This window comes from Ruditapes philippinarum, unplaced genomic scaffold (genome assembly GCF_026571515.1).
Source record: "Ruditapes philippinarum isolate M1 unplaced genomic scaffold, ASM2657151v2 ctg56_1_1_1_1, whole genome shotgun sequence".
Taxonomy (NCBI): Eukaryota; Metazoa; Mollusca; class Bivalvia; order Venerida; family Veneridae; genus Ruditapes; species Ruditapes philippinarum.
This window is the reverse complement of record NW_026862156.1, coordinates 232083-258164: the sequence shown is the minus strand read 5'-3', so window position 1 is coordinate 258164 and position 26082 is coordinate 232083. Positions and strand designations below refer to the sequence as shown.

At 33.2% G+C, this 26082-nt stretch overlaps 1 protein-coding gene across 2 annotated transcripts in view; it reads right to left on the bottom strand.

Annotated features, from left to right (window-relative positions):
* LOC132718131 (ras suppressor protein 1-like) overlaps nt 1-24754 on the bottom strand; it is a 146417-nt gene extending 121663 nt beyond the window's left edge. The window contains exons 1-2 of one of the 2 annotated variants that reach the window (XM_060701755.1): nt 24562-24747; nt 2290-2340 (exon numbers count right to left, since the gene is read on the bottom strand). In XM_060701755.1, the coding sequence (XP_060557738.1) occupies nt 2290-2340; nt 24562-24667 (157 nt within the window). In that variant the 5' untranslated portion in view covers nt 24668-24747. Of the gene's footprint in view, nt 1-2289; nt 2341-24561 lie in introns of both variants that reach the window. The other variant, XM_060701757.1, reaches the window with a different exon arrangement.
* Between the last annotated feature and the right edge of the window lie 1328 nt (nt 24755-26082).

Below are 26082 nucleotides of genomic sequence, written 5' to 3'. Positions count from 1 at the left end.
GAAAAAAATACCTCGAAATTTATAAGGATTACAAACACGAAATGGAAATTCTCAATTTTAGAATTACAATGTATTTGTTTTTATTCAAGCTACATACGTATTACTTCACCGTGGTGCAGAGGTAGCGCGCTCGTTTAGGGTGTGAGAGGCCTAAGGTTCAAATCCTAGTCGAGGCAACATTTTTTTTAAATGTTCTTTTTTAAGGAAGTAGCCACGATATGCAAGGATAAAGTGTGGCTGTCATAAAAAAATGAAAAATGATTTTTGATGCAACTCTAGGCATGCAAAATTGTATCAATCTCAAACTGTTATAGAAAAAAATCTAAACGCAGTCGCTGCGTAAGATGAATTATGGTTTATAAAAATGAACTTATACAGGAAAGATCAGAAAATACCATAGAGCATGCAGCCCTTTGACTTACTTTGGAATAAACCACTAGAATTGATAAAATCCATGATTACAGGCAATGATTAAGAAATTTTGTAAGACAATATGGTCATTTCGTTTAAACAGTAAAAATATTGTAAACGTTTACGAATGAAAGTTGAAATGAATCCGTTTAAACGTGGAAACGTTGGGGCCTTAGTGACAGGTAAGCTAAATAGGTAACAAAGATTGAAACGGTTGAAAGAATGAACCAAACATGGTGCATTTTTTTACATTGTAGAATAAGAATTTTCAATGGCTCTTATAAATGGATTTCACTGATAATATTGGCTGAAGATATTTTTCTAAAACATAGATAACTAGAACTATCACTAAATGTGATTAATACCCCCACAAGACTGCTTCGGAAATGAGGATGTTACTAGTAACAGAATATCTTGTAAAAGAATTGAAATATAGAGTTATGGTTGTGGGCAATTAAAGATAGTTGTGGTTCTTGTATATTGCATTTCCTTTCAATGTGGTTGGCCATTGATGAAGTTTTATTGAATTACTCTGTAATAAGTCCAGAAAGACAAAGAAAAGGAACAAAGGGCAATAACTCTATAAATACTGTAGATGGAGTTATAGTTCTTGTGCACTGCACTTCCTCTTTTTGTGCTTGACCATTGTATGAAGTTGTTTTGAATTTCAACCAGTACGTTTTAAGTTATGCTCCAGACAAGGAAAAGTATCAAAGGGCAGTAACTCTGTATTTTGTCAAAATGGAGTTATGGCTCTTATGCACTGCACTTCCTTTTAATGTCCTTGACAACTGTATGAAGTTGTATTGAATTCCAAACAGTAGTTTTCAAGTTATGCTCTGGACAAGGAAAAGTTACAAAGGGCAATAACTCTGTAATTTGTCAAGATGGAGTTATGGTTCTTGTGCACTGCACTTCCTCTCAATGTGCTTGACCATTGTATGAAGTTATATTGAATTCCAACCATTAGTCTTCAAGTTATGCTCCGGACAAAAAAAAAGCAATGGAAAAGTAACAAAGGGCAGTAACTCTGTAATTAGTCAAGATGGAGTTATGGTTCTTGTGCACTGCACTTCCTCTCAATGTGCTTGACCATTGTATGAAGTTATATTGAATTCCAACAACTAGTCTTCAAGTTATACTCCGGACAAAAGAAAGCAATGGAAAAGTCACAAAGGGCAATAACTCTGTAATTACTTTAGATAGAGTTATGGTTCTTATGCACTGCACTTCCCCTTACTGTGTTTGACAATTGTATGAAGTTGTTTTGAATTCCAACCAGTAATTTTCAAGTTATGCCCCGGACAAGGAAAAGTAACAAAGGGAAATAACTCTGTAATTAGTCAAGATAGAGTTATGGTTCTTGTGCACTGCACTTCCTCTCAATGTGCTTGACCATTGTATGTAGTTATATTGAATTCCAACCATTAGTCTTCAAGTTATGGTCCGGACAAAAGAAAGCAATGGAAAAGAAACAAAGGGCAATAACTCTGTAATTACTTTAGATAGAGTTATGGTTCTTGTGCACTGCACTTCCCCTTATTGTGTTTGACAATTGTATGAAGTTGTTTTGAATTCCAACCAGTAGTGTTCAAGTTATGCCCCGGACAAGGAAAAGTAACAAAGGGCAATAACTCTGTAATTAGTCAAGATAGAGTTATGGTTCTTGTGCACTGCACTTCCTCTCAATGTGCTTGACCATTGTATGTAGTTATATTGAATTCCAACCATTAGTCTTCAAGTTATGGTCCGGACAAGGAAAATGCAACGGACGTCTGGACCGACCGACCGACCGCCCGACCGACCAACCGACCACCGGGTGACTCCTATATACCCCCCCAAACTTCGTTTTTGGGGGTATAATTATGTAATACTTACTTGAAAGTTTATTATGTGACAGCGTCAACCTTGTTAGATGAGCTAGTTCAACTACAAAAAAAAATAATATATATATATATACATATATAGAAAAAATTATATCATACAAGATTGCATTTGTGAAAAAAAAGCTATGCCACACATTAAACATTAACTGTGTATTTTTAAAAGCAAACAAATAAACAGCTTAAACAAATCTTAGAAAAATTTAAAGAACATTAAAGAAAAAAAAGTTTTTCCTTTCTTTTATTTTAATAGGTCTGTCTATTTGTCCAAGTATGAATCATTTCCATAAATAGATGACAAAGTTAAACAATAACGTGTTTGTTAAACACAAATGCCTTGTCATTAACAATATTTCAAACAAGAAATGTGTCGTCATGCCACGGATGCCTCCGCATGCAGCCAAAATTTCAGATGTTATAATATTCAGTTCCAAATTTGTTTGCACAAACTATCTTTTTCATTTTAAGTTTAAAGCCCTTAAAACTATTCAATGTTCAAGGCACAGAAACTATTCAGTGATAACCTTTTTTAAATAGCATATTGCATTATTTGCATCCAAAATAATGACTACATACATTTCCACAAAAGAGTGCTGAAACTGAAAATTCAAAATTTTTCCAACATTCAAACTTGAACTGCTTATTCCTAATATGTACCTATATGTCAAATTTGTGTTGAATGTGTACAACCGTTACTAAGATAACTAGAACTGCCAATGTCATGGCGTGAATAGCCCCGCATACCACTTTATCAGAATCAACAGTGGACATTTAGAGCTCAAGCCAAATCTGAGGTTACTAAGCCAGTGCATTGCTAAGTTATGTATTCTACATGCTTCAAATGTGAAAATGTCAAAATCAATACACTGCGGACAGGCATTCTTCAGCAATCTAGGGGAAAAGCTTTTTTTTTGTCAAGATCCCTGTGACCTTGACCTTTGACCCAGTGACCTCAAAATCAATAGGGGTCACCTTATGGTCATGATCAACCTCCATGACAAATATGAAGACTGTGGGTCAAAAGAATCTTAAGTTAATGGGCGGACAAACTTTTTTAGTCAAGGCCCCTGTGACCTTGACCTTTGACCCAGTGTCCTAAAAATCAAAAGGGGTCACCTATTAATCATGACTAACCTCCATGCCAAATATGAAGACTGTGGGTCAAAGGAATCTTAAGTTATTGGGCGGACAAGCTTTTTGAAGTCAAAGTCCCTGTGACCTTGACCTTTGATCCAGTGACCTCAAAATCAATAGGGATCATCTACTAGTCATGACTAACCTCCATGCCAAATATGAAGACTGTGGGCCAAAGGAATCTCAAGTTATTGGGCGGACAAGGAAAAAACCGACGGACGGACGGTGAGACGTTTGGACGGACAAGCTGATTCCAGTATACCCCCCTTACAACCTCGTTGTGCGGGGTTATAACAACTTTAGTAGAGGACCCATAGATGATATTATATACCAAATATCAAAGCTTTAAGCTTGGTACCTTCAGACAAGAAGATTTTTTAATTTTTACTATATGTACATAGTGAAAATCAATGACCCCTGGGTGTGGGGTCAATTTTGATCCCAGGGCTGTAATTTGTACAATCTTGCTAGAGGTTCACTACACAATGTTTCATGCAAAATATCTTAACTCTAGCCTTTGTAAATTTAGAGAAGATGTTTTTTTAAGTTTTTACTATATACATATAAGGAAAACCTATGCCCCCGAGGCGGGGCTAATTTTGACACTAGAGTACCTAAAGATGATATCATTTAACAAATACTAAAGCTCTAAGCCTTGTACCTTCAGACAATAAGATTTTTTGATTTTTTACTTTATTTATTGAAAATCAATGATCCCAGAGGCGGGGGCAATTTTGACCCCAGGTCTATAATTTGAACAATCTTGCTGGAGGTTAATACTTCACAATGTTTCATGCAAAATATCTAACCTCTAGCATTTGTCAATTGCTAGAAGAATTTTTTTTAAGTTTTTACTATATACATATAAGAAAAATCAATGACCCCCGGGGCGGGGCTGATTTTGACCCCAGGGCTATAATTTGAACATTCTTGGTAAGGGTCTACCAGACAATGCCTTATGCAAAATATCTAAGCTCTAGGCCTTTTGGGTCTTTACAAGAAGGTATTTTAAGTTTTTACTATATGTCATATAGTGAAAATCAAAGACCCCCGGGGCGGGGCCAATTTTGACCCCAGGCCTATAATTTTAAATTTTATAAGTTTTTTTTCTTTCGCTTGCCATTGCAACCAGAGGTCTGCTTGGAATTAAATTCTTTGAACAATTTTTAAAGTTGACTTCCAAAGGAACATTCCTGTGAAGTTTGGAGGAAATTGGCTTAGAGGTTTGTGAGGAGATGTCATTTAAAGTAAAAGTTTACGGATAGATGCTGGATGGACGCTGGACAAAAAGCGGTCACAAAAGCTCACCCTGTTACTTTGTGACAGGTAAGCTAATAAAAATCATTGAAAAATAACAAATGCATATATTTTGTAAATTTCTGTAATATGACAATTCACCCCCTAAACAAAACATTACAGACTCAACCAAAACAAGCGTCTGCAGCTGAGTCTGCTTCTTTACCTAATTATGTAGTTGCATGACCATGATTTGCAAACCAAATTTAAGAGCTAAACCTATTGTAAAAATAATACTATGACCACAGCAGATTTCGTACAGAAAAGCCAATTTTGAAGCACAGAGGTGATTATTTACCTCCATGCAATTGTCATTGACTGAAAACAATAATAATGATAAAAATTCAAAAACAAGAGGGCCATGATTGCCCTTATATGGCTCACCTGATTATTGAGGCTCTAAATTAATATTGTTAGCAATGAATGAAAGGCAAACATAATGCATAAACTTATTAAACTGATTTCATAAAATTTTTACCTTCAGACAATAAGATTTTTTGATTTTTTACTTTATTTATTGAAAATCAATGATCCCAGAGGCGGGGCAATTTTGACCCCAGGTCTATAATTTGAACAATCTTGCTGGAGGTTAATACTTTCACAATGTTTCATGCAAAATATCTAACCTCTAGCATTTGCTAGAAGAATTTTTTTCAAAGTTTTACTATAAGATTTTACTATGTACATATAAGCTAAACCAGTGACCCCCGGGGCGGGGCCGATTATGACCCAAGGGCTATAATTTAAAATTCTTGGTAAGGGTCTACCAGACAATGCCTTATGCAAAATATCTAAGCTCTAGCCCTTTTGGGTCTTTACATGAAGGTATTTTAAGTTTTTACTATATGTCATATAGTGAAAATCAAAGACCCCCGGGCGGGGCAATTTTGACCCCAGGCCTATAATTTTAAATTTTATAAGTTTTTTTTCTTTCGCTTGCCATTGCAACCAGAGGTCTGCTTGGAATTAAATTCTTTGAACAATTTTTAAAGTTGACTTCCAAAGGAACATTCCTGTGAAGTTTGGAGGAAATTGGCTTAGAGGTTTGTGAGGAGATGTCATTTAAAGTAAAAGTTTACGGATAGATGCTGGATGGACGCTGGACAAAAAGCGGTCACAAAAGCTCACCCTGTTACTTTGTGACAGGTAAGCTAATAAAAATCATTGAAAAATAACAAATGCATATATTTTGTAAATTTCTGTAATATGACAATTCACCCCCTAAACAAAACATTACAGACTCAACCAAAACAAGCGTCTGCAGCTGAGTCTGCTTCTTTACCTAATTATGTAGTTGCATGACCATGATTTGCAAACCAAATTTAAGAGCTAAACCTATTGTAAAAATAATACTATGACCACAGCAGATTTCGTACAGAAAAGCCAATTTTGAAGCACAGAGGTGATTATTTACCTCCATGCAATTGTCATTGACTGAAAACAATAATAATGATAAAAATTCAAAGACCGGAACTAGTGTGCTAGGTCTGACAGTTGGGCGCCATTTTAGTGTAGTAAATAATCAAGAAAAATGAGGCAATTCCTAGCTTGGCTACGATCTAGACGTGAAAGATAGTTCGATTATTTGTATTGCCAATCCCTTTATAATCAATCGCGGCAGTTCTGTAATAATTTGTTTTCGTTTAAAAATTAAGGGGGGACAACTTCTGCTGCCTTAAATAAATATTATCGTTTTAATTATTTCATCGGTTGAACGCCTCAGTGTAAACTTTATGCAGACGATTTACCATGGCAGTTTATATTGGCACCCTTTGATTTTGAAAATCGCCCCCTTTTTTGAAATAGAGGGGGGAAAATCACCCCTATTTTTCAATTCCTAGAATAGACACTGGATACACGCAATACATACTATAAATAGATACACGCAATATATTCTATAAATAGATACATGCAATACATTCTATAAAGAGATACACGCAATACATTCTATAAATAGATACACATTGTTGTTGTTGATGATGATGATGATGATGATGATGATGATGATATATATATACACACACACCAATAAATATATATGGTCATTTAATGCACAAATCTGAGAAAATTCAGTAATTTAACCTTCAAGGTCAAGGTCATTAAAGAGCCCAAGTGTTTGATAAACAACAAGGTCTTGTCCTTAAGTATGTTCTGTTATAATATGAAGTTGATCCCTTCAATAATAGCAAAGTTACAGCCAGTAACAGCCAAAACAATGAAAATTTCAAAGTCAAGGTCATGAATGAGTGGTGGTCAAGGTCTGTCTGGTTATTTTTAAGGGTTTAAGGGTCTTCAAGTTTGAAGACAATCTATTTGGAAACTGAAAATTTCATATTATTTTCAATGTAAAAGGGGCATAACTCTGCCAAAAATCATCGAACCATGACCAAATTCAAACTTGACCTGTATTTTCTCATGACATATCCATATGTCAAGTTAAAGTTGAATGTGTTGTACCAATGGGGAGATAATGAACGGAAACTGAAAATTTCATATTATTTTCAAAGTAAAAGGGGCATAACTCTGCCAAAAATCATTGAACCATGACCAAATTCGAATTTGACCTGTATTTTCTCATGACATATCCATATGTCAAGTTTGAGTTGAATGTGTGCAACTGTTCTTAACATATGGAAATTGATGATGACGCATAATAAAATCGGGACCGGACACTTCGTTCGAATAAGAAAGGATTCCGGATTAGAAGGGTTCGGATTAGCAAGGCTCCACTGTAGTAATAACTTATAGTAAAAACTTTAAAAAAATTTCTTCTAGCAATTGACAAATGCTAGAGGTTAGATATTTTGCATGACACATTGTGAAGTGAACCTCTAGCAAGATTGTTCAAATTATAGCCCTGGGGTCAAAATTGCCCCCGCCCCGGGAGTCATTGATTTTCAATATATACATATAGTAAAAAATCAAAAAATCTTATTGTCTGAAGGTACATGGCTTAGAGCTTTAATATTTGTTAAATGATATCATCTATAGGTACTCTACCAGTTGTTCAAATTTTGCCTCTAGTGTCAAAATTAGCCCTGCCCTGGGGGCCATAGGTTTTCCTTATATGTATAAAGTAAAAAATTAAAAAATCATCGTCTCTAAATTTACAAAGGCTAGATTTAAGATATTTTGCATGAAACATTGCGTAGTGAACCTCTAGCAAGATTGTACAAACTAGAAATGTGTCCATAGGACACGGGTGCCCCCACTGCGCCACTGTTCTGTCAATCTTTTTACTAAGTCAAGGGAAATAACTCTACAAATATTTGATAAATCCACAAACAAAACCCCAAGTGCAAATCTAAAATATGCTGAGCAACCTGCCCATAAGGTTTAATGACTATGTCAAATCCAAGTTGAAAATTGCAAAAAAATTTTAAGTGAATGGCAATAACTCTAAAAATACTAAATAAATCCAGACGAAAATACCTGGTGCACAACTGCACATGCTGATCAATATTCCTGTAAAGTTACATGACTCTAGGTCAAATACTTTTTGAGTTACGTGCGACACATGTTGAAAATTGCCAAATTTTACTAAGTCAAGGGCAATAACTCTGAAAATACTAAAACTATCCACACGAAAATACCCAGGTGCACAACTACACATGCTGATCAACATTCCTGTAAAGTTTCATGACTCTAGGTCAAATACTTTTTGAGTTTCGTGCGACACAAGTTGAAAATTGCAAAATTTTACTAAGTCAAGGGCAATAACTCTGAAAATACTAAAAATATCCACACGAAAATACCCAGGTGCACAACTACACATGCTGATCAACATTCCTGTAAAGTTTCATGACTGTAGGTCAAAAACTTTTTGAGTTACATGCGACACAAGTTGAAAATTGCAAAATTTTACTAAGTCAAGGGCAATAACTCGGAAAATACTAAAAATATCCACACGAAAATACCCAGGTGCACAACTACACATGCTGATCAACATTCCTGTAAAGTTTCATGACTCTAGGTCAAATACTTTTTGAGTTACATGCGACACAAGTTGAAAATTGCAAAATTTTACTAAGTCAAGGGCAATAACTCTGAAAATACTAAAAATATCCAGACAAAAATACCCAGGTACACAACTACACATGCTGATCAACATTCCTGTAAAGTTTCATGACTCTAGATCAAATACTTTTTGAGTTACGTGCGACACAAAAGTGAACGGACGGACGGACGTTCTCACAGGACAGTAATTATGTGGCTACTCTATTGTTCTCTCTATTGTTCTTTTTAGCCACCCAAAAGAAAATAGCCACATAAAAGCATTACGGAATGAATGACATCAAAGAGAACCTATTGTCCCTCTAGCCACATAATTACTCTCCTGTGAGTGCGGAAGGACGGACGGACGGACAGACGGACGGACGGACAAGGGTAAATCTAAATGCCCGCCACTAACGTGGGGGCACAATAATAGCCCAGGGGTCTTGATTTTCACTATGTACATATAGTAAAATATTTAAAAAATCTTCTTGTCTGAAGGTACAAGGCTTAGAGCTTTGATATTTGGTATATAATATCATCTATGGGTCCTCTACTTAAGTTGTTTTAATTATGCCCCTAGTGTTAAAATTGCCCTGCCCAAGAGGTGATAGTTTTCCTTATATGTATAAAGTAAAAACTTGAAAAATCTTCTTCTCTGAATTGACAAAGGCTAGAGGTTAAATATATGGCATGAGACTTTGCTTTAAGTGAACCTTTACCAAGATTGTTCAAATTCTGCCCCAGGGGTCATTGATTTTCATTATGTACATATAGTAAAAAAATAAAAAATATTTTTGTCTGAAGGTACAAGGCATAGAGCTTTGATGTTTGCTATATAATATCATCTATAGGTCCTCTACCAAAATCATATGTTGGTGTTAAAATTGGCCCTGCCCGGTGGCAGTGATTCTCATTATATACACATAGTAAAAACAGAAAATAAAACAAATGTTTTCTGAATGGGAGAAAGCTACAGGTTAGATATTTGACTTGAAATGTTGTTTGGTGGACCTGCATCAAGATTGTTTTGAATTAAACCCTTGGGTCAAAATTTTGCCTTGCCCAAGGGGACAGTGACCTACTTTCTTATCCTTTGATGTACAGCAATTAAATTTTGACCATGTGCACAGTTTTAGTTGTAAAATTGAACTTTGATATCAGGTGACCTAGATTTTGATGATGTGACCTACTTTCTTGTCCTTTGATGTACAGCTATGAAATTTGAACCATGTGCACAGATTAAGATGTAAAGTAAACTTTGATATCAGCTGACCTAGATTTTGACAAAGTGTCTTACTGTGTTGTCCGTTGATGTAGTCATGAAATTTAGGCTGTGTGAAATATGACCTTCACCACCAAATTCACTAGACTCAAGTGCATTGATATATTCCTACTCTGATCTTTTATTGAGTTAACAATAGATTTAACCACTAATCTGATAATAAGAATTAGATAGGTCAGGGATCTATGCATTATGACAATCTGTTCCTACACTACTATTTAGTGTTGTATTTAAATGCGGTGGCATAGCATTTTTTTCAATGTTTCATTTTTTTACAAAGGACTTACTATAAAGCAAATGTGCCCAAAAAATTTTTGTGATAGCATTACCCAAAATAAAGATACAGACATTTTTATACCCTAAAAATGTCCAATTTTACATGTAATGTGTTAGCATCTGTTTTTTTGGTGTTTTTAGAATTAACACCAATATAATCTGTTTTAATTTATCACTTAAATTTTTTACATGCACATAGAAAATTTAATAACCTCTCCAGTGATATATAGTACTTGGTAAACATCATCCTGGTTTTTATTGTTAAGATGATTTTAGTAAAATCAGACTTTTGTAATGCATCAGTTTTTTCAAAATTCAGTTGTTAAGCAAACAAGTATACCTTTAAGCAATAACAAATAAAATAGTACTTTATTGTCTCAATCTAATGAAATATGAATTAAAAACATATGTTAAGTGTTTTCAATTCAAATTTTCAAACATTTTTACCTTAGTAGGCATTTTAGTGGTAAAAAAAATTTTGTGATGAAAAAACTGTAACATCCGTCCCCCTCTCATAAAATATCCAATTATAAAACAATACTCATAAAAAACAATGTTTCTGGTGCTTAATGATAGTCTTACAATGAAAATGCCAATTTCTATGTTTATGAGAAAAAAAATACAATAATGTAAAAGTTGTCTGTAACATCCGTCCCCGTAACATCCGTATTAAATCTCACATAAACTGTAACTGAAAAGGGAATTTTACACTAAAACACCAAAGTTACAATGTAAAATAAAGAAATAACAGAAATAAAGCACTGAAATGATGCATTTATAAAAATAATATTATTTGTTAACACTAAATTCCTTAATTTTGAAAAAAAATCAGTATTTTTTTGCTCTGAAAACAAAATTATTTACTTTGAAATATAATTTATATGCTATTTTTTAACATCAAGTGGACCTATGAGTTTATTAAGATAATATTTAAGCTTCTATGAATTTATAACAAATATAATCTTTTGTTATTCTGTGTTTACAAACTAAGGGTACAGAAGGGGACGGATGCTACAGAATTGAACTAAAAATTCTTTTTACAGTAATACGAAACTTATCTTGTTCTTATGATGCATGATAGAGAAGTAGTAAGCTTTGCAACTGTATAGGAATGTTTCACACAACAAATAAAATACTATTTAAACAAGCAATTATCATAGTATTGCAAGCAATCCATAAGTCCCCTACCGGTAAGAGCCCAAGCAACATTCTTTGGGCCATTGGCCATTCACTTAGGTTCCTATTTAAAGTAAATTTGTTGAAAAAGTTCTTTAAAAGTGATCACAGGAAATAGTTTTTATGTACAGACAGACTGAAAGACACTCTAAACTTATTTTTTAAACATCCCTGTTATCAAAATATAACATTTTTAAAATCCTATCATGATTGAAGAAGTTGGAGTAAAAATTACCAATTTCTCAAAAAAAAGTCTAAGTTCAAAAGGGGCATAATTCTGGAAATAGTCTTGCTAGAGTATTGAACACTCACAAATGTTGAGTGACAATAAGAAACATTTATATGAAGTTTGAAGTAGAAACATTCAGAAAAAGAAGTTATTAAAAAAAACAATGTTTTTTCCATGAAAATTTCAAGTTCTAGGGAGGTAATTCTGATAAATTTTGTGCTAGAGTTGTAAACCTTGTCACATATGATGTGGTTGATGACAAGCAACTTATATTTAAAGTTAGAAGAAAATACCTTTAGAAATAAAGAACTTATAGTGAAAAAACTTAAAAACTATAATCAGAAATCTTGAAATTCAGTCTATTTGTTGCCATAGCAACCAGAATTTTCAACATAGGAAGATAAGAAAAGGATGTGAATAATTTCCATACTGCCATCTACCCATATGTCAAGTTTCATAAACATATTTTCAGTACTTTTTGTGTTATCACTGGATCCAGGTTATGTGTAAAATTTGCCATATTTTCAGTCTATTTGTTGCCATAGCAACCAGAATTTTCAACATAGGAAGAAAAGAAAAAGACGTGCATAATCTCCATACTGCCATCTATCCATATATCAAGTTTCATAAAAATATTTTCAGTACTTTTTGCGTTATCGCGGGATCCAGTTTATGTGTAAAATTTGTCATATTTTCAGTCTATTTGTTGCCATAGCAACCAGAATTTTCAACATAGGAAGAAAAGAAAAAGACGTGCATAATCTCCATACTGCCATCTATCCATATATCAAGTTTCATTAAAATATTTTCAGTACTTTTTGCATTATTGCTGGATCCAGTTTTGTGGACGGACGGACTGACGGACGGACAGACGGACGGACTGACGGACGGACAGACGGACGGAGGGTAAACCTAAAGTCCCCTCCGGTAAACCGGTAGGGGACTAAAAAAAAAATAGAAGAAACAAACACAAAATCCATAACAGGAACTCTAACAGGATATATAGAAAGAGGTGCAAACGATAGAGATGTTGAAAGTATCTTTGTGATTAAAATTGGTCAATTGTTAAAACATAAATTCTTTAGCCTTAAATAGTTAACAAACCATGTATCCCAGCCCCTCATAAAACAGTGGGATATGGATCCTAACTCTATACACACAGAAGGGGCTGGCACTTTATTGGAAGTTAACGAGCTGTATATTGGGAGCTGTGTATATTGTATATTAGGAAGTGTGATATATTACAAAACAGTAGGGGTGCCAATTAAGGGTGGTATATATTATGCTTAAAAACGGTGGGAGGGACAACTATATCTGTTTCAAGAATGTCTGTCATTAAGTATTAAAGATGAAGATCAATTAAGTCAAAGGATTTATTAAACTTCTAAATTTTATAGGCTAATTATGTAGTCAATGAAAAATAAACAAATAAAGAAATATAATTCAACACCCTGATTAAAATTTTTAGATTTTTTCCCCCAAAAAACTCAAGCACATTTTCATACAATTTGACCCATTTAATTATTGTTAATAAAGTGAAAGAAACTTGTAAGTAAAGGATTCCTGTAATTAAAAAGTTGGAATAATTGTGAAAATTATTCTGTAAATAAACGCTTTGCAACTTATTTTGCACCTATAAATTTTATTGAATGACAAATTAGTTCATTAAGTTAAGCATTTCATGTACACTGAAATATTACACAGAGAAATATTAAAAGTTAGAAATAATGAGATTATGATTCTGAATCATTATGAAATCTTTGGATAATGCTGCTAACATTCCACATTAATCAATAGAACTTAATTGCAACAATTTAAAATCTTATAATTTTTAATGAAAATTTTTAATTGTGCATAATTTATGTATTTAGTAATGAAAAATTCAAGCTTGCATATGTTTCAATCTGAAAACTTATTTACTTCACACTGTATCATATCTTTTACAAATATAAATCTTAACCCTTTCCCCCATGAGCATATTGTGAAAAATGGCCATTTTCACTGAAAAGCCTCCTCTCACAAGTTCAAACTGCTATGAAACTATGAAAAATGCTTTAAGATGAAGATCAATTAAGTCAAAGGATTTATTAAACTTCTAAATTTTATAGACTAATTATGTAGTCAATGAAAAATAAACAAATAAAGAAATATAATTCAACACCCTGATTAAAATTTTTAGATTTTTTTCCCCAAAAAAACTCAAGCACATTTTCATACAATTTGACCCATTTAATTAATTGTTAATAAAGTGAAAGAAACTTGTAAGTAAAGGATTCCTGTAATTAAAAAGTTGGAATAATTGTGAAAATTATTCTGTAAATAAACGCTTTGCAACTTATTTTGCACCTATAAATTTTATTGAATGACAAATTAGTTCATTAAGTTAAGCATTTCATGTACACTGAAATATTACACAGAGAAATATTAAAAGTTAGAAATAATGAGATTATGATTCTGAATCATTATGAAATCTTTGGATAATGCTGCTAACATTCCACATTAATCAATAGAACTTAATTGCAACAATTTAAAATCTTATAATTTTTAATGAAAATTTTTAATTGTGCATAATTTATGTATTTAGTAATGAAAAATTCAAGCTTGCATATGTTTCAATCTGAAAACTTATTTACTTCACACTGTATCATATCTTTTACAAATATAAATCTTAATATTTAACTAAAGTATTTTGTAAATAATTTCATGTATAGAAAGGTACCGTTGGTATGACAGTTTCTCTTTAACCTTTTCCCTTATATAAGCGTGTTTCGACGGCTTTTTGCCCCCCCCCCCCTTTTTGAGGCCTCAAACAGTGAAGAAATGTCCTATTTAGACCCCAAACACTGTTTTTCGTTTGAGAAATGTTGTTACAAAAAGTGACCATTTTTTCGGCGCCGTCCCCCATCCAAATAATACATCAGGGGGTTGCCAGAAGGGGGATGTGCCCCCTTCTGTTTGGGGGGTTTGAAGGGGGGCGGAGTCCCCCTCATCGCCAAGAAAATTTTGGATTTGTGAGAGGCTTAAAATGACCCCAGGTTGATCATAAGGTAACGTGTAACCAACGCTGAAAAGCCTTTGACTCTATCTCAATCCCTTGAGAAGTTGCAGCATTTCGAAGTAAATTTTGATGGAAAAAATGGAGGCAAAAAGTGATTTTTGGCAATTTTGAGATGTCCCCTCGTTGCCATGGTAACAGGAAATTTAAGACTGAGCATGTCGTTACAAAGGCAATGGTCCAGTCAACATTTGTGCCAAGTTTGATTAGTATTGAAGCATTTTTCATAGTTTCATAGCAGTTTGAACTTGTAAGAGGAGGCTTTTCAGTGAAAATGGCCATTTTTCACAATATGCTCATGGGGGAAAGGGTTAATGTTAATGCATTATCAGGAAACAAAGATTCTTTTATTTAATTAGCAATGTTTTTATTTTATTCAAAACATTTCAATGTTCATTCAAATGTAAGATAAATGGAAGAAAACTAAGTCAATACAACTTTTCATTGTGAAACGCAAATAGTAAGAAACTCCATAATTGTCGGGTATATTTCTACATTTTTCTCATAATTTGTTCAATTATTTTACATTTATTGTGCTGTACAAGCATATACTCTTATAAATTTTATTACTTTAAAATAAAACCAAAAAAAGAATGAACTATGAGCTTTAAACATCTAGTGTAACATCCGTCCCCCTGATACAATTCATGTTTGGGTTATCTGACAAGAAATATACATAAGAAAGTCCTTTAATTTCTACTGTTTTATAAGAAATGTGTTTGCATATTTGATTTAAATATGATTTGGTGTACCTATCTTTGTTTTATTTCCCTCTGTTTCTAACATGTTTGAAAATTTCATTTTATGTGAAAAATACTGAAAATTTGAAAGCAAATATTTTTATATCTAAGATGAATTTTCTGGATTTTTTTTTGTAATATTAATCAGAACACATAATATTTTTATAAAATAAAGAGAAATAATACAATTTTTATTATAAACTGTAAGATATTCAGACTTTTAGTATATCTTTGTAACATCCGTCCCCTACCCACACAGTCCGCAAGAGATGTAAAATTTTGAAAAAGGTATCCAAAAAGTTATCCTTTCTTTCCAAAAATATTGTTATAGACACCCTAAGGTACTTAAAAAGAGCAAATATTGTCTTGTATGTTTAACTTTATTTTTTGACTTAGATGCTAACACAATTGGCCCATTTACTGTGCAGCAGGCAAAATGCAATCTTGTTTATAACAAGAAAGGGTTTTATTGTTGAGTCCATTTACAGAGTAGATTATTCTAAAAAGATAATGATGACTGATATTTCTAGAACGCTCTAACAATAATGAATTAGTTGTGCATCTGCTCCAATGAAATAATATTTTCATCCTTTCATAATGATTATTTTGTGCATAAATAAATGTCTTAAATATAACATTAAACTTGATATTTTACTAAGAGTGTTTCGCCATTTCTCAATAACACAGTACCGCATACACACCAGTGTAGTTATCAACAGTGTATTTGTCACATGACATTAGCTGCAATGTCTTTATTTCGATGGTACATGTGTTTACTTTTCTATCAAAATCGTTATGTTAGGAATATTTTCACAAATTAAACATGAAATTGATGCAGAAATGAATAATCTTTTTAAAGGTATCATAACAAATTTATTCAAATATGAATTCTAATATGATTTTAGATGGTTCAAAGCTTGCGCTCAAAATCCCAGTTTATGGTGGTTTCATCGAACTACCGGTTCAGCGAAACTTAATTTATGAAGAGGTGCGAAAGTAGTTTCGTCAACCTTATGTTATATAGTAATTAAAGGCAAAGTACATGTAGGCATGGTTCATATATATACAGTAGTGATTTTAGCATTAATATTTTGTTATAATTAAATTATGATGCAAATGTCATTAATAAATATTATAAATTGTACAAGTGTGTCTATATATTAAACTTATTTTGATAATGATTGGAAATAAGCTTTTAGCTTAATGAGCAATCTTAGGGTAACATAAAACATACTAATTAATTAATTTTATAATTATTTTTGTTGCATTTTTGTGCGTGTTTTATATATAATGCAAGTTGATGTGATACTATAATATTGTATGTGTTTATGCACATGTATATTCCCTGAATAAATCGGATTTGTTCATTATTTGTTCGTTTGACCACGGATTTATATTACAAGGATCGGACACTTTCGTTTAGCTTAAAGTCCCGTCGCGCGCATGCGCGGAATCGGATAAAGGTGGACAGAATGAGATGGCGGAACGCGCGGAGTACGAAATATGACAGATTTTCACCGGAGTATGTGGTGTTATTGCAGCTTTGTGAAAAATTATACACATATGAATGTATTGATGCAGTATTATTTTGTGTCGCTAAATTATTAATATATGAAAATATGCTGATAGAACGCTGCAACCCTTAGTTAAAAAGTACCTAATTTAAAAAATATTTGCCTATTGTTTAGGCATACTCTCTACACTTCGCCGCCCTTTTACTTCAAGCACGAATTATTACCGCGATTCAGAATAAGATAATTATTTTTTACATGGTGTAATGATGGCATTGCAAAACAAGAGCTGTCCGTAAGACAGCGCGCTCGACTTTTTTATTGCTTGCCAATAAAAAAAGTTTTTGCAGTAAAAGGCAATACAAGAATCTCTGTATTTTTAAAGTGAACAATGGCCATGAGCATTAAGATATTTAGTGAAGAATTATTTTACTGAATTGTGTGATACCCTTGAACACTGCAGCAAAGTTTGAAATGTTTAAGTCAAAAGAGGGCTGGTAAGAAAGAAAAAAAAACTGAGTTGAGCCTTAAATAAATTTAATAGTATTAAACCCACTTTGAGAGAATAAGGTATTTTTACGTCACTCAGAACACCTTGGTAAATGACATAATAACATAATTTTTCAAGAAATCTATGCCAAGGAGGCAGTATATTTTTGTACAATCAGCATAATATATAGATTTGACTTTGTATGTGAAAGTATTATAGTTACCTTATAATACAAGTAATAGATAAATTTTATCAAGCTTTTTTAGATGTTGTCAGTTGGTCACAAGTGGATCTCTTTCACACAGGCTGTGGGTGACTGGTACTAAAAACTTAACCAAGATTCTAAGTCGATAAAAGGCCTTAATTTTTAAAACAAATCCTTGACAGAGTTACCTTCTCTTGCGTACAGATGGGGGTAATGATGTGAAATAGCATTAAAAGTTTCAAAGCAATATCTCAAAGGGTTAAGGCAATAAGTGGATTTTACCCATATTCAATGTATTTTCTAAGTCAAAAAGGGGCATAATTCTGTCAAAAACCTTGACAGAGTTATGTCCTCTTGTCTGTTGATGAAGGTCGTGATGGTAAACAAGTATGGTCAGTTTCAAAGCAATACCTCCAATGGTTTTGAAATAAAGTGAGGTGGTACAAAAAACTTAACCAAGCTCAATACACTTTCTAAGTCAAAAAAGGGCCATAATTCTGTCAAAAACCTTGACAGAGTTATGTACTCTTGTCTGTAGATGGAGGTTATGATGGTGAACAAGTATGGTAAGTTTCAAAGCCATACTTGTAATACTTCTGAAATAAAGTGGGGTGGTACGAAAAACTTAACCAAGGTGTGACGCCAACGCCTACGCCGACGCCGGGGCGAGTAGGATAGCTCCCCTTTTCATAGAAAAGTCGAGCTAAAAATGTTTCTTGATTGCTAAAAAACTTTTAAAGAAATTCATGTTTGAAATGTGTCTTTATTTCTGTGAATGATTTCCAAATGATTTGTACATTTTTTATTTGATTACCTGTATATTAGTATAAATATAGTAAATATTCTACTAATAAGTGTATTAAATATATTTTCAGACCATTCTAGACAAGCATTCCTATAGATGAATTCATTAGATTGGCAAGGAAGAAACTGTTATTGGCATAGAGAACAGCTGTTTTATAATATTATTTTTTATTTTGAAACTGAAAGTATTATGGTACCGTAATAATAAATTTCAAATTCCTGCTTTTTATATAAAAAATGTAAATTTACCGCGGATTTCGTCAAGTTAAATTTTTTAACCGTCGTTGCGGACAGATAAACTGTACCTTTAAAAAATAAATTAGATATTTGAATTAAACAGGTATTTTTCTTCAAAATAAACTTTAAAGCTCCAAAATCGGATAATAAATGGAAAAGCTGTATGGTATTTTGTAAAGTAGGTATCCGTTGCGAACGGGCATTTACGCTTAGCGCCGGTAAATTATCGATCGATGTACCTTTATCGGGTGCAAGACAAGATATTAAAGCATTTATATAGGGTTAACTGGGAGTGTCCGATCCCTGTAATATAAATCCGTGGTTTGACATAGATAATAAAAATAATGTTTTCATAAGTTACAGGCTTTACTTAATGTGTGAAATGTAATTTGTGTAAATTTTGAATAATTATTAGTTATTTCAGGTTGTACTTTTATACGTATATACATGGAGCTACACTTACGAACTTTCGCTATACGTATATGCAGTATTTCGATAGAGAGGAAGTCAGTGCGCGAGCATGCGCTTTGCCATATCTCGTTCAGTTACCGCTCACGTTTAAAACTCGGTTGCTATGAAGCGACACTAAGTGTACATGGCTTTTACAACTAAAATATCAGACAAACATATTAAAACAATACAAATAAACTACACAAAGTTGTTTTCCATATTAATATGTTGCATTTGAAACTGATAGTCAAACAAATATCTCAATATTCTTACCGATTTAATGTATTGTTTACATGTGATGACAGGTGTTAGATTACTTTCGGTTCAGAAAATTCATTTGTTTACAATCAAAACACATATGTTTACCATAAGAACCATATATATATAGAAAGCAAATTAAACAAAGGTAAAGAAAAAATTGTCTGTTTCTGAACAAAAAATCGAATAAATAAATACAAAGTCATTTTAAAAGGTCCCTTCTTCGAGTTCATTTGAAAGGGGAATAATTTTGTGGAATTTTAGACAGGGAAACAAGGAATTATCTTTCATGGCTAGGGAATATGGCCGACTGAAATCATGCAAGCAAGTTTGTTAGTGTGCTAAATATAAGATCTGTGGTATATATTTCTATGATGTTCTTTGTTCACTGAGATCTTTTGTATTGTGTTATGCTTTTATGTAAATATTACTATTACAATAAAGAAAATAATAAATAATAGGATTAAATTTTCAATATCTTGTCTTTAATTGCATGAAAATGTGTGATGAACCACACATTAAGACCCATGATAATTGATGTGCCCATTATACAATAGATATTGTTTGCACTATATAAATTAAATTCGCCGAAACCACTACCTGTTTTATTATATAAGATCAGTTCACTGAACTGGTAGTTCAAAAAAACACTCTCACCCTACTGAACAAGGGTGGATAAAGTGGACACTTGTGTTATTCTCTATATACGGAAGTACTCTAGATCTACCGTAGTGTAGGTGTTAAACAATGTAAAAAATGTAGCTATGTTGTGGAGTTTTAACGCCCTTTAAAAAAGCCGTGAGTTTTGTTTTTATAGCATTGAAAAACTCTGTCTTATCTCGTTTTTATTGGAAATAAATCAATAAGAACTAATTACATTCATGAGTACAGATAATAACCGAATAATAACCACAGGGACCCAGGGTAATAGGACATTTCGGACCATGGACGTTTCGGACCAGACATTTCGGACCAGATTTTGGGACACTTCGGACCATATTTAGGGACATTTCGGACCAGATTTTTGGACATTTCGGACCATGTGTTGGACATTTCGGATCATGCGTTAGACACTTCGGACCATTGTTTTGGACATTTCGGACCATGTGTTGGACATTTGGGATCATGTGTTAGACATTTCGGACCATTATTTTGGACGTTTCGGACCAGAATAAATATTTTTTATATGTTATGTATCAATTATTCTATAAACTAAAGTGTAACTTTAGAACATATATATGAGACACCATAGAACGATTTTACACCTATCGCGATTTAGATATAATATATTTTACACTATAAATGAAGAAAATTAAAAAAAAAAACACAAACAAACAACGTTTTAATGACACGTTTGCAAAAAAAAAATTATAAAGTATATACAAAAAGACATTTTTATATTGCAGTCTGGACATCAATTTTTTTACAATTATAATCAGTTTGTTTATTGTTAATTAAAACTGTACTTTAATCGCATTCCAATCAAATCCAATCAATTTAAATATTTGTTGTCAAATTAGGTGAAAATTGCATACATATGCTTCTTTAATTGAGTGAAACTTGTGAAAAACTGCATTGACAAGGATGTCGTTGTTCTTTAATACCTGCTAGAACACGATTTAATTTGGTTAAAATTGACTTTAAATAGGTATATTCTGCGTGTGTATGTGTGTGTACTTATTGTACATATTATCAAATAGTTGATGAAACAGGTACGTATATCAATTTCAATTCTTTTAGATAAATTAAACATAGCGTATCATTATCTCTATATTTTGTATGAAGGACATTCGCATAAATATATCCTACGCTTACCAATATAGTTCTAAAGGTATTCTATTATTGTTTTTTTTTTAATTCAATATTAAAAAATTGTCAATTGGTAATATAAGCTTGTCAGAAAATGTGAAAATCTCGTCGGACAGGTCATTACTGCATGCATTTTGAATATCATAAAATATAACAATGTCAAATATTTGTTGCATTTATTATTAGAAAATATATTAAATACATCCTGAAATAACAAATAATTACATATAAAAAGGAATATATGTGCTGGTCCGAAGTGTCTCCATCATGGTCCGAAATGACCATCACATGGTCCAAAATGTCCCAAAATCTGGTCCGAAGTGTCTGGTCCGAAACGTCCGTGGTCCGAAATGTCCGTAATTCGGACCCAGCACAGTGTTGGGATAGTGTAAAAAAGTAATTCTAAAAAAAAATATATACCTTATATATAATATATAGATATATACCTTATATATAATATATAGTCTATATATTATATATAAGGTATACCCTCGAGTGACCAGTTTCGACGCCCTTAAGGATTGTTTTGTATGCATCTATAAAAACGATGTGATTGTATTGTATAAAATGTTTTAACTTTTTTAAAAATCTCTAACCTTTATGAAATTGGTAAATTTAAGCTGTTTTCCAGCTATTCCTTTTCATTAACAATCCTACTTTCACTTCACCCAGGAGCGGCCATTTTTATTGAGAGTGCCCTAAAACGACGCTATTGATTGGCTAATTTATTTACACACAATAGGAGACTATACTCCATAATTCTTTTACTTACGTTGTTCACCAATATCAAGAGCAAAGACTTGCAAAGTATCAACAAGTGAAAACTAGTTTATCTTTTCTTTATTTCTTTCATAAATAAAGCATAATTATATGTGATAAATGCTATTGTTGTATTTTTACAGTGGTTCGGACGGTTTCCCTAGTCTGTTTGACCTCCTCTGCTGAAAAAATATAGGTTGGAAAATAGCACCTTTACTTTTATTGTCGAACCTGCAAAAACAAAATAATACATTTAGTGGAGCAACTAATGAAAATATGGCAATTCATTCCATCCAAATAAGATAAACATATCCAATTAATTTTCAATTAACATTCATTTATCAAATAATAACCGTAAAACAAGAGGGCCATGATGGCCCTAGATCGCTCACCTGAATTATCAAACTCATCCAAACAATTACCTAGACAAGCATTCTGACCAAGTCTCATGACAGGTGAGTCAAAAATGTGACCACTACAGTGTTAACAAGGATTATCCATATTTGAGCAGTGCGACCTAGTTTTTTACCCAGGTGACACATATTCAAACTTGACCTAGAAATCATCAAAACAAACTTTCAGACCAATTTCCAGGATACTTGGATCAAAACAGTAGCAACAAGAGTGTTAACAAGATTTTTCTATTTTTAGCTCCGGTGACCTAGTTTCACATGCGATTTCGAACTCATCCAAGCAATTACCTAGACAAACATCCTGACCAAGTTTGATGATAATTGAGTCGAAAATGTGACCACTAGAATGTTAACAAGGTTTTTCCATATTTGGGCGGTGTGACCTAGTTTTTCATCCAAGATGACCCATGTTCGATCTTGACTTAGAAATCATCAAAACAAATTTTCAGACCAATTAACAGAATATTTGGATCACAACAGTAGCCACTAGAGTGTTAACAAGATTTTTTTCTATTTTTAGCTCCTGTGACCTAGTTTTTCATCCGAAATGTCCCATGTTCGATTTATTCCCAGCAATGACCTAGACAAGTTTCCTGACCAAGTTTGATGACAATTGAGTCAAAATTGTGACCACTAGAGTGTTAACAAGGTTTTTCTATTTTTAGCTCCTGTGACCTAGTTTTTCATCCGAGATGACCCATGTTCGAACTCATCCGAGCTATCACCTAGACAAGCATCTTGATCAAGTTTGATGATGATTGATGCAAAAATGTGACCGCTAAAGTGTTAACAAGGTTTTTCTATTTTTAGCTCTGGTGACCTACTTTTTCATCCGAGATGACCCATGTTCGAACTCATCCAAGCTATCAACTAGATAAGCATCCTGACCAAGTTTGATGATGATTGATGCAAAAATGTGACCACTAGAGTGTTCACAAGGTTTTTCTATTTATAGCTCCGGTGACCTAGTTTTTCATCCGAGATGACCCATATTCGAACTCATCCGAGCTATTATCTAAACAAGCATCCTGACAAAGTTTGATGATGATTGGGTCAAAAATGTGACCACTAGAGTGTTCACAAGGTTTTTCTATTTTTAGCTCATGTGACCTAGTTTTTCATCAGAGATGACCCATGTTCGAACTCATCCAAGCAATTGACTAGACAAGCATTCTGACCAAGTTTGATGATGATTGGTTCAAAAATGTGACCACTAGAGTGTTCACAAGGTTTTTCTATTTATAGCTCCTGTGACCTACTTTTTCATTCGAGATGACCCATGTTCGAACTCATCCAAGCTATCACCTAGACAAACATCCTGACCAAGTTTGATGATGATTGGGTCAAAAATGTTACCTCTAGAGTGTTCACAAGGTTTTTCTATTTTTAGCTCTTGTGACCTAGTTTTTCATCCGAGATGACCCATGTTCGAACTCATCCGAGCTTTCAACTAGATAAGCATCCTGACCAAGTTTGATGATGATTGAGGCAAAAATGCGACCGCTAGAGTGTTCACAAGTAATTGTGGACGGCCGGACGGACGACGGACGACGGACGACGGACATTCACCGATCCTAAAAGCTCACCCTGAGCAAGCTCAGGTGAGCTAAAAATCTACAACACGTACAGGTTGCTTTAGGGTGAAAAAATGCGCCAAAAACAACACTATTGGTTAATTTTACTGCCACATGACCTGAGAATAAGGAAATGAGGTCAGGAGACAGGGAGGTATTTTCCATCCGATTTTTTCAAGGAAAACATGACATAGTAAAGTAAGGGTCAAAATTGCATTAGTGAAATCATACAAAAATCTCTTAAATAAGGTATAACATGCTAAATCTTACCTTTGGGTGTCTTATTTACTACATATTGTAGCCTAACCAACTAGTGGATTCCCCTTTTGCTATAGCGTAGTACAGTAATGACGTAAGCGGCCGCTTATATCAATTATGATGCAAAATATAAATGGCGTCGAAATAGGGCAGCGTAAAAACGGGTCACTCGACGATATATTTTTTTTAAGAATTACTTTTTTACACTATCCCAACACTGTGCTGTGTCCCTGTGATAATAACTAGGCCGCCGTTTCGTTTAAACTGTTACCGTAGGGGCCTTAAAGTTAAATTTCAACTTCAAAGGATACTCACATAATCCAGGAGCATCCAACAAATTGCTGATTCCTCTATCAATAATTTCTAGTTCAGAATTCTTCGTACTTTTACTCTCTTCAACATATTTTTTTAATTTCGACATTGTTAATCAAAGTTCTCCAAATTTGGGAGCAGTGAATCCTTTTCAGCCAACACGAAACCACCCGAAGCAAATTCGAACAGTTTCAATTCGTACTCAAAATTTTGGATCACAAAAGATTGCGTAGTTTATGAATATATAATAATTGTCTTTTTCGGTCAAAATCAACTCCTTACCTTTTAATTACCATATCAATATACAATATTAAGTCTATAAATGCAGTCATTAACGTATTGTGGCTCGATTTGACTGTTTGGGAAAATTTCACGATTTCGAAAACCTAGCTAAACGCCGTTTCCGGTACTTTCTGTACACATCTTGGGGAATTCACCAATGGAGGACTCGGACCGGTGAATTTTCGTACTATTTGTTCTATAGTAAATCAGTCAAATTTGAGGCTTAATTCTGGATTCCACTGTTCTTGATGAATTATATACTGTCTTCAACTTTAAACAGTATACTGTGCTCCTCTTAGTTCACGGTACTTAACACTTTAAAACAGTAAAGAACACAAACAATAAACTTACACTACAAAAACTGTCATAAACTGTATCATTTAGTCATTTTTCTGCTATATGACACAAGGAAGCAACAATATATTCAATCAAAATAAGTTTTAATTTGTCAGATGTAGACCGTGTGTCGGCCATTTTGAAAACAGTATGTCATCATTTAACTCGCGGTAATGGTGTTTTATTTCAGTTTTTTCATGTTTCAGTTAAAAATTTATTTATGTTATTTTGCATAATTTTAAATATTAAAAGTATCTTTACATTGTAACTCAAAATTTATTCTTTCAACAAACAAGAACATTTAGAAAATGATGATTGTTTCAGACGTATGCACAAATTTAATGGACTATTGTTGTTTTTTGCAGAAGTTTGTAAAATGTTGTTCAGTTTTACGTAAAAATCTATAGATTTAAATAATTTTGCACAAAAACTTTGTTGTTAAGGTGTTTGAATAAAATATGTCAATTCTGACCAATTTTAACACTGGTCACATGAAAATATGCCATAACCGTGAGATAAGTGATGACGCGGAATTAGTGATGTTGAGTATAACACTATCTAAGGCCAATGAGGCCCAAAATATAATAGGTTAGCCATCTACTTTTTTCAGAAATCTTCATTCTGTTGTATTAAAACACTGTTTAAATTCACCTCTTTAAAAACTCCTGACAGCTGGTGGGTAGTACATCTTTAATCCCAAACTCCTCACACTGATTACCTCCCTTGGCAGAATTGTCTCTGTACTGATAAGCAATCTCCTACGCAGTGATCTCCCCTTATCAGTACAGTACAATTCAGCCAAGGGAGGTAATCACTGTGAGGAGTTTGACCAAACTCCTCACACTGATTACCTCCCTTGGCAGAATTGTAATCACTGCCTTCACAGACGTCACATGATGATGAAAG